Consider the following 15,380-nt stretch of genomic DNA (forward strand, 5'->3'; position numbering starts at 1 on the left):
CATGCTTTTCAGTATAGTGGATTATTCTACTTTCTGCATCACAGCAGATATATATTGGGTTTAAGTCTGCATGTTGTTAATATATTTATGTGAAGGACTAGTAGCTCAGGGTTTCCTGATTCTGTACCTGACCCTGTCTCCTTCCCTCCTTCCCTCTGTTGTGTCCTATTTCCCTCGCTTTACTGTGTCCTTACCTCCCTCCTTCACTCCATCTCTCTACTGTGTCCTTACCTCCCTCCCTCCTTCCCTTCACCTCCCTACCCTCACCTCCCTCCCTACCTCTCCCTCCCTACCTCTCTACTGTGTCCTCCCTCCCTCTCTCTACTCTGTCCTCACCTCCCTCCCTCCCTCACGGCCCTCCCTCCCTCTACTGTGCCTTCCCTCCCTCCCGAACGGCCCTCCCTCTCTCCCGAACGGCCCTCCCTCCCCAACGGCCCTCCCTCCCTCCCCCACGCCCCTCCCTCCCCCACGCCCCTCCCCCATGGTCCTCCCTCCCTCACGGTCCGCCCTCCCCCACGCCCCCCCCCTCCCTCCCCAACGGTCCTTCCTCCCCCATGGTCCTCCCTCCCCCACGCCCCTCCCTCCCTCCCTCCCCCATGGCCCTCCCTCCCTCACGGTCCTCCCTCCCTCCCCCACGGTCCTCCCTCCCTCCCCCACGCCCCTCCCTCCCCCACGGTCCTCCCTCCCTCCCCCACGGTCCTCCCTCCCTCCCCCACGCCCCTCCCTCCCCCACGCCCCTCCCTCCCCCCTCCCTCCCTCATGGTCCTCCCTCCCCCACGGTCCTCCCTCTCCCACTGTCCTCCCTCCCCCATCCCCCTCCCTCCCCCACGCCCCTCCCTCCCCCCTCCCTCCCTCCCCCACGGTCCTCCCTCCCCCACGGTCCTCCCTCCCCCCTCCCTCCCTCTCCCCCTCCCTCCCTCTCTCTGTTGTGTCGTTCGTTCTTTCTGCTGTCAGTCAGAGCCAGAGGAGGAGGATTACTCTGAAAAGAAAACACAGGTACTCTGTGTTTCATCGTCATGACAACCAGCTCGATACTGCTGGTCAGAGCCAATGTGGAGGCTATATACAGGGGGTACTGGTACAGAGTCAATGTGGAGGCTATATACAGGGGGTACTGGTACAGAGTCAATGTGGAGGCTATATACAGGGGGTACCGGTACAGAGTCAATGTGGAGGCTATATACAGGATGTTACGGTACAGAGTCAATGTGGAGGCTATATACAGGGTATTACGGTACAGAGTCAATGTGGAGGCTATATACAGGGTATTACGGTACAGAGTCAATGTGGAGGCTATATACAGGGGGTACCGGTACAGAGTCCATGTGGAGGCTATATACAGGGTGTTACGGTACAGAGTCAATGTGGAGGCTATATACATGGGGTACCAGTACAGAGTCAATGTGGAGGCTATATACAGGGGGTACCGGTACAGAGTCAATGTGGAGGCTATATACAGGGTGTTACGGTACAGAGTCAATGTGGAGGCTATATACAGGGGGTACCGGTACAGAGTCAATGTGGAGGCTATACACAGGGGGTACCGGTACAGAGTCAATGTGGAGACTATATACAGGGGGTACCGGTACAGAGTCAATGTGGAGGCTATATACAGGGGGTACCAGTACAGAGTCAATGTGGAGGCTATATACAGGGTGATACGGTACAGAGTCAATGTGGAGGCTATATACAGGGGGTACCGGTACAGAGTCAATGTGGAGGCTATACACAGGGGGTACCGGTACAGAGTCAATTTGGAGGCTATATACAGGGGGTACCGGGTACAGAGTCAATGTAGAGTCTATATGCAGGGTGTTACGGTACAGAGTCAATGTGGAGGCTATATACAGGGTGTTACGGTACAGAGTCAATGTGGAGGCTATATACAGGGGGTACCGGTACAGAGTCAATGTGGAGGCTATATACAGGGGGTACCGGTACAGAGTCAATGTGGAGGCTATATACAGGGGTTACCGGTACAGAGTCAATGTGGAGGCTATATACAGGGTGTACCGGTACAGAGTCAATGTGGAGACTATATACAGGGGGTACCGGTACAGAGTCAATGTGGAGGCTATATACAGGGTGTTACAGTACAGAATCAATGTTGAGGCTATATACAGGGGGTAACAGTAGAGTCAATGTGGAGGCTATATACAGGGTTTTACGGTACAGAGTCAATGTGCGGGAGCATCGGTTAGTCGAGGTAATTGAGGTAATATGTACATGTAGGTAGAGTTATTAAAGTCACTATGTATAGATGACAACAACAGAGTAGCAGTGGTGTTAAATGGGGGGGGGGGGGCGCAATGCAATTAGTCTGGGTAGCCATTTGATTAGCTGTTCAGCAGTCTTACGGCTTGGGGGTAGAAGCTGTTTAGAAGCCTCGTGGACCTAGACTTGGTGCTCATGTACTGCTTGCCGTGCGGTAGCAGAGAGAACAGTCTATGACTAGGGTGGCTGGAGTCTTTGACAATTTTTAGGGCTTTCCTCTGACACCGCCTGGTATAGAGGTCCTGGATGGCAGGAAGCTTGGCCCCAGTGACGTACTGGGCCGTACTCACTACCCTCCGTAGTGCCTCCACGGTCAGGGGCCGAGCAGTTGCCGTACCAGGCGGTGATGCAACCAATCAGGATGCTTGGCCCCAGTGACGTACTGGGCCGTACTCACTACCCTCCGTAGTGCCTCCACGGTCAGGGGCCGAGCAGTTGCCGTACCAGGCGGTGATGCAACCAATCAGGATGCTTGGTCCCAGTGACGTACTGGGCCGTACTCACTAGCCTCCGTAGTGCCTCCACGGTCAGGGGCCGAGCAGTTGCCGTACCAGGCGGTGATGCAACCAATCAGGATGCTTGGTCCCAGTGACGTACTGGGCCGTACTCACTAGCCTCCGTAGTGCCTCCACGGTCAGGGGCCGAGCAGTTGCCGTACCAGGCGGTGATGCAACCAATCAGGATGCTTGGTCCCAGTGACGTACTGGGCCGTACTCACTAGCCTCCGTAGTGCCTCCACGGTCAGGTGCCGAGCAGTTGCCGTACCAGGCGGTGATGCAACCAATCAGGATGCTTGGCCCCAGTGACATACTGGGCCGTACTCACTACCCTCCGTAGTGCCTCCACGGTCAGGGGCCGAGCAGTTGCCGTACCAGGCGGTGATGCAACCAATCAGGATGCTTGGTCCCAGTGACATACTGGGCCGTACTCACTAGCCTCCGTAGTGCCTCCACGGTCAGGGGCCGAGCAGTTGCCGTACCAGGCGGTGATGCAACCAATCAGGATGCTTGGTCCCAGTGACGTACTGGGCCGTACTCACTACCCTCCGTAGTGCCTCCACGGTCAGGGGCCGAGCAGTTGCCGTACCAGGCGGTGATGCAACCAATCAGGATGCTTGGTCCCAGTGACGTACTGGGCCGTACTCACTAGCCTCCGTAGTGCCTCCACGGTCAGGGGCCGAGCAGTTGCCGTACCAGGCGGTGATGCAACCAATCAGTATGCTTGGTCCCAGTGACATACTGGGCCGTACTCACTACCCTCCGTAGTGCCTCCACGGTCAGGGGCCGAGCAGTTGCCGTACCAGGCGGTGATGCAACCAATCAGTATGCTTGGCCACATCGCGCATTATTCAATAACATCTCATTTTCTGTTGGTGCAGTTTTGTTGAGGAATCAGGTTGCGTGTTTTATTGTTGGCTACAAATGTTGGTAGCAACTAGGACGAGTTGATTCTGACCATTATTTGATCCACAGCCTTAGAGGACAAAACTCACCTACCCTCTACCCTCTATGTACTGTATAGGCCTGGTATAAAGCACTAGACACAACATAATGTTGCTTATGGATCCCCTGGTGTTTTCCCAGTACAGTTTCATGAGGCGAATTAAAGGAGAGAGCGTTTTTTCTCATGTTAGAGGTTGGCGACAAAAACAAACACGTGATGCATTTAGCATGACGTTCTGCTGCTGTGAAGAACAAAACAAAACAACAATTTAATGTTCAATAAATATAAACTACTAGTTAGACGAGGGTATATCTTCACCACATCTTAGACAATCAAAGCATCAATAGAAAACACAAAACACCACTCAAAGATTCAATAGAAAACACAAAACACCACTCAAAGATTCAATAGAAAACACAAAACACATCAAAGTCTCCTGACCCTTGTCCCGCCTGCCTAGTCAGTAACCACCTACCTTACTCCCTGCCTGCTTGCATTCTGCTTGGTTATTGGTCGACCAGCACCTCACGTCCTTGTATCCTGCTCTCTGGTTGGTGGTTCAGGACACAGAAGAGTTGGAGGAGAAGGCGAAGCACCAGAGAGACATCAGCTCCTTCCTAGAGATACCAGGCGGTGCTGACGCCCCGGGACTGAAGAGACTGTCCCCGTCTTCTCCAGCACGCTCCCACAGCGGGGGAGTGGAGGAGGCACCTATGATTGAACCACTAGACACCCGACAGGACCCAGTAAGATCCAGGTTCTAGAGAGGGGGGAGTATAAGAATACATTCTAGCTAACCGCATGGCTGGTTGGGACCGAGTCAGACTGAAGTCTGGTCTTAGGTAGGAGAAGAGACTTTTCTTATCCCATGGCAGCACTTCAGAAGACTGGTGTGTGTGTGTGTGTGTGTGTGTGTGTGTGTGTGTGTGTGTGTGTGTGTGTGTGTGTGTGTGTGTGTGTGTGTGTGTGTGTGTGTGTGTGTGTGTGTGTGTGTGTGTGTGTGTGTGTGTGTGACAGTACACACCCCAGCAGATGTAAGAGACGAGCGAGGGTGGCTTAGATAACTGCATGGGTAGTGGTGCACTGCATGGATATACAGCACTCTCTCTCTCTCAGAGAATCAGAGGAAATCCGTAAAATGAACATAAGCTGTAGGGTGGGACTAGTTAACTGCATGGGTACCCTGGCTGTGACAGGAGTAGGGTCCCAGGTAGGAGGACTGTTATCGCTCCCTCCAAGGAGTGAACCACTGCACACCAAGGACATAAAAAGCCAGGCTGGACTAATAGCTAACTGCATGGAGGGTCCTGGGTTCCTGAGTTTCCCCCGCATGAGCAGGAATGGACCGAGTGGCACAGCGGTCTAAAGCACTACATCGCAGTGCTAGAGGCATTACTACAGACCCGGGTTCATTCCCGGGCAGTGCCACAACTGGCCGTGGTCAGGAGTCCCATAGAACGGCGCACATTTGTCCCAGCGTCGTCCCGGTTACGGGAGGGTTTGGCCCAGCGTCGTCCCGGTTACGGGAGGGTTTGGCCCAGCGTCGTCCGGGTTACGGGAGGGTTTGGCCCAGCGTCGTCCCGGTTACGGGAGGGTTTGGCCCAGCGTCGTCCGGGTTGCGGGAGGGTTTGGCCCAGCGTCGTCCCGGTTACGGGAGGGTTTGGCCCAGCGTCGTCCCGGTTACGGAAGGGTTTGGCCCGGCGTCGTCCCGGTTACGGGAGGGTTTGGCCCAGCGTCGTCCCGGTTACGGGAGGGTTTGGCCCAGCGTCGTCCCGGTTACGGGAGGGTTTGGCCCAGCGTCGTCCCGGTTACTGGAGGGTTTGGCCCAGCGTCGTCCGGGTTACGGGAGGGTTTGGCCCAGCGTCGTCCCGGTTACGGGAGGGTTTGGCCCAGCGTCGTCCGGGTTGCGGGAGGGTTTGGCCCAGCGTCGTCCCGGTTACGGGAGGGTTTGGCCCAGCGTCGTCCCGGTTACGGGAGGGTTTGGCCCGGCGTCGTCCCGGTTACGGGAGGGTTTGGCCCAGCGTCGTCCCGGTTACGGGAGGGTTTGGCCCAGCGTTGTCCGGGTTGCGGGAGGGTTTGGCCCAGCGTCGTCCCGGTTACGGGAGGGTTTGGCCCGGCGTCGTCCCGGTTACGGGAGGGTTTGGCCCAGCGTCGTCCCGGTTACGGGAGGGTTTTGCCCAGCGTCGTCCCGGTTACGGGAGGGTTAGGCCCGGCGTCGTCCCGGTTACGGGAGGGTTTGGCCCAGCGTCGTCCCGGTTACGGGAGGGTTTGGCCCAGTGTCGTCCCGGTTACGGGAGGGTTTGGCCCAGCGTCGTCCCGATTACGGGAGGGTTTGGCCCGGCGTCGTCCGGGTTACGGGAGGGTTTGGCCCAGCGTCGTCCGGGTTACGGGAGGGTTTGGCCCGGCGTCGTCCGGGTAACGGGAGGGTTTGGCCCGGCGTCGTCCGGGTTACTTGGTTCATCGCGCTCTAGCGACTCCTTGTGGCGGCCCGGGTGCCTGCAGGCTGACCCCGGTCGCCAGTTGAACGGTGTTTCCTCTGACACATTGGTGCAGCTAGCTTTCTGGGTTAAGCGGGCGGGTGTTTTAAGGAGCGCAGTTAGACGGGTCGTGTTTTCTACACACAAAAAAAAGGAATGGCCACATGGTCAGGGGGTATTAAGCTGCAGAAGAACAGAACCGGACACTTACATGGACACTACTTACAACACGAACCCATGGAGACTGAATGCCTGTTGTATTGTCTGTATTCTATATCATATATAACTGTGTTTTCTCTGTAGGAGCCAGAGGAGGTTCCTGCTGCTGAGGAAGAGATGCAGCAGGAGGTACAAGCTAATGCCATTGAGGTAAGACAGTCCGTGTGTGTGTACGTGTGTGTACGTGTCACTCCGTGTGTCTGTGTGTTCACTGTAGCTAAGTCTCAACCTAGTATGTGTATAGTATGTAGGTCTGTCTGTCTGTGTCTCCATCTGTCCTTGTGTCTCTGTGTGTCTCTCTGTGTGTCTCTCTGTGTGTCTCTGTGTGTGTCTCTGTGTGTGTCTCTGTGTGTGTCTCTGTGTGTGTCTCTGTGTGTGTCTCTGTGTGTCTCTGTGTGTGTCTCTGTGTGTCTCTCTGTGTGTCTCTGTGTGTCCCTGTGTGTGTCTCTGTGTGTTTCTGTGTGTGTGTCTCTGTGTGTGTCTCTGTGTATCTCATTTTGTCTGTGTGGTCACTGTAAGCCAAGTCTCTCCCTGATAGGCTACAGACAAGCCAGGCATGGTGGACCCTAGTGATTTTATGGTGGGGGCGGAGACTGCTGGAGCACAGGGGAGTTGCCTGATGACTCTGGAGGACACCTTGGAGGACATCACCAGGATGGACAGAGAGACGGACGAAGAAACAGAGGACGGAGAAGGAAAGAAATCACCGGTGTCTCCAGAGCTAAATATCAGTCCAGGGACAGTCAGACAGGAAGTCTCTACGGCCATCTTGGACAAGAGAGGAACACTCATCATCCTGAGGGAAATGGAGTCTGAAGACAAGATGGACGCCGGTGACCAGATGGATAACGGCGCAACCTTCACCGACCAGGATGAAGGAGGGGGGAGTCTTTCCATCAAGGAGGATGACGTTGGAGACGGTCTGACCCGACCGAAGGAGAACGATACCCAATTCACCTTGAATGAAGAAGAGACTGGCGGTGAGGTAGATGCTAAGACCACGTCTATGGAGACCAGCAACGAGAGACTTAACTTAAACCAGACTGAGACTGAAGACGAATTGGGTGGTATTAACTCACTGAAGATGAGTGACGTTAACACACTTCAGAAGACTGAAGCTCCGTATTCCTCTGTGGTCATCACAAAGACAGATGAAAGGTCAGAGGTCGCCAGTGTGTCACGTGAGGAGGCGACAGACTTGGACCGGATTACCCAGGACGCACCACTACAGAGAGAGGAGTCGCGCGGCTTGGACGAAGCCCGGAGCGACCTGTCACAGTCGAGTTTCGCCAACGGTCAATTTGACACCAAACCATCGCCTGGATATCGAGCCATGGTACTGTATGTAAAACAATACAAGCTGCCTCCTCCTTCACTTCCTACCTGCTGCACCCTTATTTTACCTTTATTTAACCAGGTAGGCCAGTTGAGAACACCTTTATTTAACCAGGTAGGCCAGTTGAAAACAAGTTCTCATTTACAACTGCGACCTGGCCAAGATAAAGCAAAGCAGTGCGACAAAAACAACAATACAGAGTTACACATAAACAAACGTACAGTCAATAACACAATAGCAAAAGTCTATGTACAGTGTGTGCAAATGTAGTAAGATTAGGGTGGTAAAGGCAATAAATAGGCCACAGTGGCAAAATAATGACAATTTAGCAATTAAACACTGGAGTGATAGACGTGCAGAAGATGAGTGTAGATACTGGGGTGCAAAGGGAAAAAGAATAACAATATGGGGATGAGGTAGTTGGATGGGCTATTTACAGATGGTCTGTGTACAGGTGCAGTGATCGGTAAGCTGCTCTGACAGCTGATGCTTAAAGTTAGTGAGGGAGATATAAGACTCCAGCTTCAGTGATTTTTGCAATTCGTTGTGCGTGCAGCAATCGGTTGAAGAGCATGCATTTAGTTTTACTTCCATTTAAGAGCAGTTTGAGGCCAACGAAGGAGTGTTGTATGGCATTGAAGCTCGTCTGGAGGTTTGTTAGAAGGGCCAGAAGTATACAGAATGGTGTCGTCTGCGTTGAGGTGGATCAGAGAATAGCCAGCAGCAAGTGCGACATCATTGATGTATACAGAGAAGAGAGTCGGTCTGAGAATTGAACCCTGCGGCACCCCCATAGAGACTGAACTCTATCAGAGAAGTAGTTGGTGAACCAGGCGAGGCAATCATTTGAGAAACCAAGGCTGTTGAGTCTGCCAGTAAGAATGCGATGATTGACAGAGTCGAAAGCCTTGGCCAGGTCGATGAATACGGCTGCACAGTATTGTTTCTTATCGATGGCGGTTATGATGTCGTTTAGGACCTTGAGCGTGGCTGAGGTGCACCCATGACCAGCTCTGAAACCAGATTGCATAGCGGAGAAGGTACGGTGGGATTCGAAATGGTCGATGATCCGTTTGTTGACTTGGCTTTCGAAGACCTAAGAAAGTCTCATGCTTACTGTACTGTATCTAATGGTAACTGTATCTAATGCTTACTGCACTGTATCTATTGGTTACTGTATCTAATGCTCACTGCACTGTATCTAATGGTTACTGTATCTAATGGTTACTGTATCTAATGGTTACTGTATCTAATGGTTACTGTATCTAATAGTTACTGTATCTAATGGTTACTGTATCTAATGGTTACTGTATCTAATGGTTACTGCACTGTATCTAATGGTTACTGTATCTAATAGTTACTGTATCTAATGCTTACTGTACTGTATCTAATGGTTACTGTACTGTATCTAATGGTTACTGTATCTAATGCTTACTGTATTGTATCTAATGGTTACTGTACTGTATCTAATGGTTACTGTATCTAATGGTTACTGTACTGTATCTAATGGTTACTGTACTGTATCTAATACGTAATGTACTGTATCTAATGCGTAATGTACTGTATCTAATGGTTACTGTATCTAATGCTTACTGTATCTAATGGTAACTGTATCTAATGGTTACTGTATCTAATGCTTACTGTATCTAATGGTTACTGCATCTAATGCTTACTGTATCTAATGGTTACTGTATCTAAGGCTTACTGTACTGTATCTAATGCTTACTGCACTGTATCTAATGGTTACTGTATCTAATGGTTACTGTATCTAATGCTTACTGTATCTAATGCTTACTGTACTGTATCTAATGCGTAATGTACTGTATCTAATGGTTACTGTATCTAATGGTTACTGTATCTAATGGTTACTGTATCTAATGCTTACTGTACTGTATCTAATGCGTAATGTACTGTATCTAATGGTTACTGTATCTAATGGTTACTGTATCTAATGGTTACTGTATCTAATGCTTACTGTACTGTATCTAATGCGTAATGTACTGTATCTAATGGTTACTGTATCTAATGGTTACTGTATCTAATGCGTAATGTACTGTATCTAATGGTTACTGTATCTAATGGTTACTGTATCTAATGCGTAATGTACTGTATCTAATGGTTACTGTATCTAATGCGTAATGTACTGTATCTAATGGTTACTGTATCAAATGGTTACTGTATCTAATGGTTACTGTATGTAATGCTTACTGTACTGTATCTAATGCGTAATGTACTGTATCTAATGGTTACTGTATCTAATGGTTACTGTATCTAATACGTAATGTACTGTATCTAATGGTTACTGTATCTAATGGTTACTGTATCTAATGCGTAATGTACTGTATCTAATGGTTACTGTATATAATGGTTACTGTATCTAATGGTTACTGTATCTAATGGTTACTGTATCTAATGGTTACTGTATCTAATGTGTAATGTACTGTATCTAATGGTTACTGTATATAATGCGTAATGTACTGTATCTAATGGTTACTGAATCTAATGCGTATGGTACTGTATATAATGGTTACTGAACTGTATCTAATGGTTACTGTATCTAATCCGTAATGCACTGTATCTAATGCTTACTGAACTGTATCTAATGCTTACTGTATCTAATAGTTACTGTATCTAATGTTTACTGTATCGAATGGTTACTGTATCTAATGGTTCCTGCACTGTATCTAATGCTTACTGCACTGTATCTAATGCTTACTTTATCTAATAGTTACTGTATCTAATGTTTACTGTATCTAATGGTTACTGTATCTAATGGTTCCTGCACTGTATCTAATGGTTACTGCACTGTATCTAATGGTTACTGTATCTAATGGTTACTGTATCTAATGCGTACTGTACTGTATCTAACGGTTCCTGTATCTAATGGTTACTGTATCTAATGGTTACTGTATCTAATGGTTACTGCACTGTATCTAATGGTTACTGTACCTAATGGTTACTGTATCTAATGGCCAGTGTATCTAATGCTTACTGCACTGTATCTAATGCTTACTGTACTGTATCTAATGCATAATGTACTGTTTCTAATGGTTACTGTATCTAATGGTTACTGCACTGTATCTAATGCTTACTGCACTGTATCTAATGGTTACTGTATCAAATGCTTACTGCACTGTATCTAATGGTTACTGTATCTAATGGTTACTGTATCTAATGGTTACTGCACTGTATCTAATGGTTACTGTATCTAATGGTTATTGTATCTAATGCTTACTGCACTGTATCTAATGGTTACTGTATCTAATGCTTACTGCACTGTATCTAATGGTTACTGTATCTAATGGTTACTGTATCTAATGCTTACCGCACTGTATCTAATGCTTACTGTGCTGTATCTAATGGTTACTGTATCTAATGCTTACTGTACTGTATCTAATGCGTAATGTACTGTATCTAATGGTTACTGTATCTAATGGTTACTGCACTGTATCTAATGGTTACTGCACTGTATCTAATGGTCACTGTATCTAATGGTTACTGCACTGTATGTAATGGTTACTGTATCTAATGGTTACTGTATCTAATGGTTACTGCACTGTATCTAATGCGTAATGTACTATATCTAATGGTTACTGTATATAATGCTTACTGTATCTAATGGTTACTGCACTGTATCTAATGCGTAATGTACTATATCTAATGGTTACTGTATCTAATGCTTACTGTATCTAATGGTTACTGCACTGTATCTAATGCTTACTGCACTGTATCTAATGGTTACTGTATCTAATGGTTACTGTATCTAATGGTTACTGTATCTAATGCATAATGTACTGTATCTAATGGTTACTGTATCTAATGGTTACTGCACTGTATCTAATGGTTACTGTATCTAATGCTTACTGCACTGTATCTAATGGTTACTGTATCTAATGGTTACTGTATCTAATGGTTACTGTATCTAATGCGTAATGTACTGTATCTAATGGTTACTGTATCTAATGCGTAATGTACTGTATCTAATGGTTACTGTATCTAATGGTTACTGTATCTAATGGTTACTGTATCTAATGCGTAATGTACTGCATATAATGCTGGCTGTACTGTATCTAATGCGTCATGTACTGTATCTAATGGTTACTGTATCTAATGCGTCATGTACTGTATCTAATGGTTACTGTATCTAATGGTTGCTGTATCTAATGGTTACTGTATCTAATGGTTACTGTATCTAATGCGTAATGTACTGTATCTAATGGTTACTGTATCTAATGGTTACTGTATCTAATGGTTACTGTATCTAATGCGTAATGTACTGCATATAATGCTGGCTGTACTGTATCTAATGCGTACTGTATCTAATGCTTACTGTATCTAATGGTTACTGCACTGTATCTAATGCGTAATGTACTATATCTAATGGTTACTGTATCTAATGCTTACTGTATCTAATGGTTACTGCACTGTATCTAATGCTTACTGCACTGTATCTAATGGTTACTGTATCTAATGGTTACTGTATCTAATGGTTACTGTATCTAATGCATAATGTACTGTATCTAATGGTTACTGTATCTAATGGTTACTGCACTGTATCTAATGGTTACTGTATCTAATGCTTACTGCACTGTATCTAATGGTTACTGTATCTAATGGTTACTGTATCTAATGGTTACTGTATCTAATGCGTAATGTACTGTATCTAATGGTTACTGTATCTAATGCGTAATGTACTGTATCTAATGGTTACTGTATCTAATGGTTACTGTATCTAATGGTTACTGTATCTAATGCGTAATGTACTGCATATAATGCTGGCTGTACTGTATCTAATGCGTCATGTACTGTATCTAATGGTTACTGTATCTAATGCGTCATGTACTGTATCTAATGGTTACTGTATCTAATGGTTGCTGTATCTAATGGTTACTGTATCTAATGGTTACTGTATCTAATGCGTAATGTACTGTATCTAATGGTTACTGTATCTAATGGTTACTGTATCTAATGGTTACTGTATCTAATGCGTAATGTACTGCATATAATGCTGGCTGTACTGTATCTAATGCGTCATGTACTGTATCTAATGGTTACTGTATCTAATGCGTCATGTACTGTATCTAATGGTTACTGTATCTAATGGTTGCTGTATCTAATGGTTACTGTATCTAATGGTTACTGTATCTAATGCGTCATGTACTGTATCTGGCAGATTCCTAGTCAGGCGGGTAGCTAGAGTAAAATACTTTCTCTTTTTGTCTGGACTGTTCTGCTGCTCAGCACCATTTTGTTTCCCTCAGGTGTTACCAGTCTTGAAGCAATGACATCATACACTAGAAGTGTTATCTCTCCCTGGCCTTTTGCCATTACTGCGGCTTTTCCCAAAGTGCACCTCGTCAAACCTCTAAACGCTATTGAATGCCCCCAGAAACATTGTATGGGTCTATATTGTATGAGAAAAATATCTTTCCGCTCCTCTTTCTCATTCCTATCTGTAACGTTCAGTATATATTATCTTCCTGATTTCCTCTCGGTGTTAGTTCTGACTCTCCTTCTCTCTCTCCTTCTCCTCTCCCCTTCTATCTCTCATCTCTCCCCTTCTCTCCTCTTCTATCTCTCCTCCCTCTCCTTCTCTCTCTCCTCTCCCCTTTCTCTCTCTTCTTTCTCCTTCTCTCCTCTCTCCCCTTCTATCTCTCCTCTCTCTCCTCTCTCCCCTTCTATCTCTCCTTCGCTCTCTCCTCTCTCTCCTTTCTCTGTCCTTCTCTTTCTCCTTCTCTCTCCCCTTCTCTCTCCTCTTCTATCTCTCCTCCCTCTCCTTCTCTCCCCTTCCATCTTTCCTCTCTCCTCTTCTATCTCTACTCCCTCTCCTTCTCTCTCATCTCCCCTTTCTCTCTCTTCTCTCTCCTTCTCTCTCTCCTTCTCTCCTCTCTCCCCTTCTATCTCTCCTTCGCTCTCTCCTTTCTCTCCTTTTCTCTGTCCTTCTCTTTCTCCTTCTATCTCTCCTATCTCCCCTTATGTCTCTTCTTCTCTCTCCCCTTCTATCTCTCCTCTCACTCCTTCTCGCTCCCCTTCTCTTTCTCCTTCTCTCTCCTCTCTCCCCTTCTATCTCTCCTCTCGCTCCTTCTTTCTCCCCTTCTATCTCTCCTTCGCTCTCTCCTTCCTCTCCTTTTCTCTGTCCTTCTCTTTCTCCTTCTATCTCTCCTATCTCCCCTTGTCTCTTCTTCTATCTCTCCTTCTCTCCCCTTCTATCTCTCCTCTCTCCTCTTCTCTCTCCTCCCTCTCCTTCTCTCTCTCCTCTCCCCTTTCTCTCTCTTCTCTCTCCTTCTCTCTCTCCTTCTCTCCTCTCTCCCCTTCGCTCTCCCCTTCTATCTCTCCTCTCGCTCCTTCTCTCACCCCTTCTATCTCTCCTTTGCTCTCTCCTTTCTCTCCTTTTCTCTGTCCTTCTCTTTCTCCTTCTCTCCCCTTCTATCTCTCCTATCTCCCCTTGTCTCTTCTTCTATCTCTCCTTCTCTCCCCTTCTATCTCTCCTCTCTCCTCTTCTCTCTCCTCCCTCTCCTTCTCTCTCTCCTCTCCCCTTTCTCTCTCTTCTCTCTCCTTCTCTCTCTCCTTCTCTCCTCTCTCCCCTTCGCTCTCCCCTTCTATCTCTCCTCTCACTCCTTCTCGCTCCCCTTCTCTTTTTCCTTCTCTCTCCTCTCTCCCCTTCTATCTCTCCTCTCGCTCCTTCTCTCACCCCTTCTATCTCTGCTCTCTCCTTTCTCTCCTTTTCTCTGTCCTTCTCTTTCTCCTTCTCTCCCCTTCTATCTCTCCTATCTCCCCTTGTCTCTTCTTCTATCTCACCTTCTCTCCCCTTCTATCTCTCCTCTCTCCTCTTCTCTCTCCTCCCTCTCCTTCTCTCTCTCCTCTCCCCTTTCTCTCTCTCCTATCTTTCCTTCTCTCTCTCCTTCTCTCCTCTCTCCCCTTCGCTCTCCCCTTCTATCTCTCCTCTCACTCCTTCTCTCTCCCCTTCTCTCTCCTTCTCTCTCCCCTTCTCTCTCACCTCTCTCCTTCTTTCTCTCTCTCTCTCCTCTTCTCACTCCCTTTCTCCCTGTCTGTCCATCAGTCTTCGCTGGGATGGGTCCCCTCCTCTGTTACCACGGTGACCACTCTGGTTGTCATAGAAACATCAGCCGCATCAGTCATGTTGTTTCCCAGGAAAAACAATATATAAATTTTTAGAAGCTCTTCTAATATCCATTGTGCTAAATCAGTTTTAATGAGCCTGCTTTCTCAACAGGTGTGTTAAAGATCACCTTTTGTTAAATGTGTCTTTACTGTAAGGTCAGCTACTGTGATTCTACCAAGAGGTCCAGTAACATGACAGCACTCTTGTCCCTCACAGAGCTCAGCTGGAGAGGAGGAGGAGACAGGAGGGAGCCAAGAAGCACCTGAGACAGCACCTACGGTGAATATCTCTCTTTTTTGTTTTTAAATTGAGTTTGATGGTCTGTGGGCCAGAATAGAATGACAAATAATTAGTAGATTTGTAGCAAATTGACCAGAAGAAGCCCAAACCGATTATTATTATTTGTTTAATTTGACCTTTATTTAACCAGGCAAGTCAGTTAAGAACTAATTCTTATTTTCAATGACGGCCTAGGAACAGTGGGTTAACTGTCTGTTCAGGGGCAGAA

General features: G+C 47.5%; 1 protein-coding gene across 1 annotated transcript in view; it reads left to right on the plus strand.

Annotated features, from left to right (window-relative positions):
* The window catches only part of LOC139386798 (band 4.1-like protein 3), a 204,287-nt gene extending 189,109 nt beyond the window's left edge, over positions 1 to 15,178 (plus strand). Inside the window, exons 13-17 of the mRNA XM_071132604.1 lie at positions 955 to 996; positions 4,281 to 4,463; positions 6,498 to 6,563; positions 6,952 to 7,749; positions 15,089 to 15,178. Coding sequence (XP_070988705.1) covers positions 955 to 996; positions 4,281 to 4,463; positions 6,498 to 6,563; positions 6,952 to 7,749; positions 15,089 to 15,178 — 1,179 coding nt within the window. The remainder of the gene's footprint in view (positions 1 to 954; positions 997 to 4,280; positions 4,464 to 6,497; positions 6,564 to 6,951; positions 7,750 to 15,088) is intronic.
* Positions 15,179 to 15,380: the final 202 nt, after the last annotated feature.

Source organism: Oncorhynchus clarkii, chromosome 28 (assembly GCF_045791955.1).
Source record: "Oncorhynchus clarkii lewisi isolate Uvic-CL-2024 chromosome 28, UVic_Ocla_1.0, whole genome shotgun sequence".
NCBI lineage: Eukaryota > Metazoa > Chordata > Actinopteri > Salmoniformes > Salmonidae > Oncorhynchus > Oncorhynchus clarkii.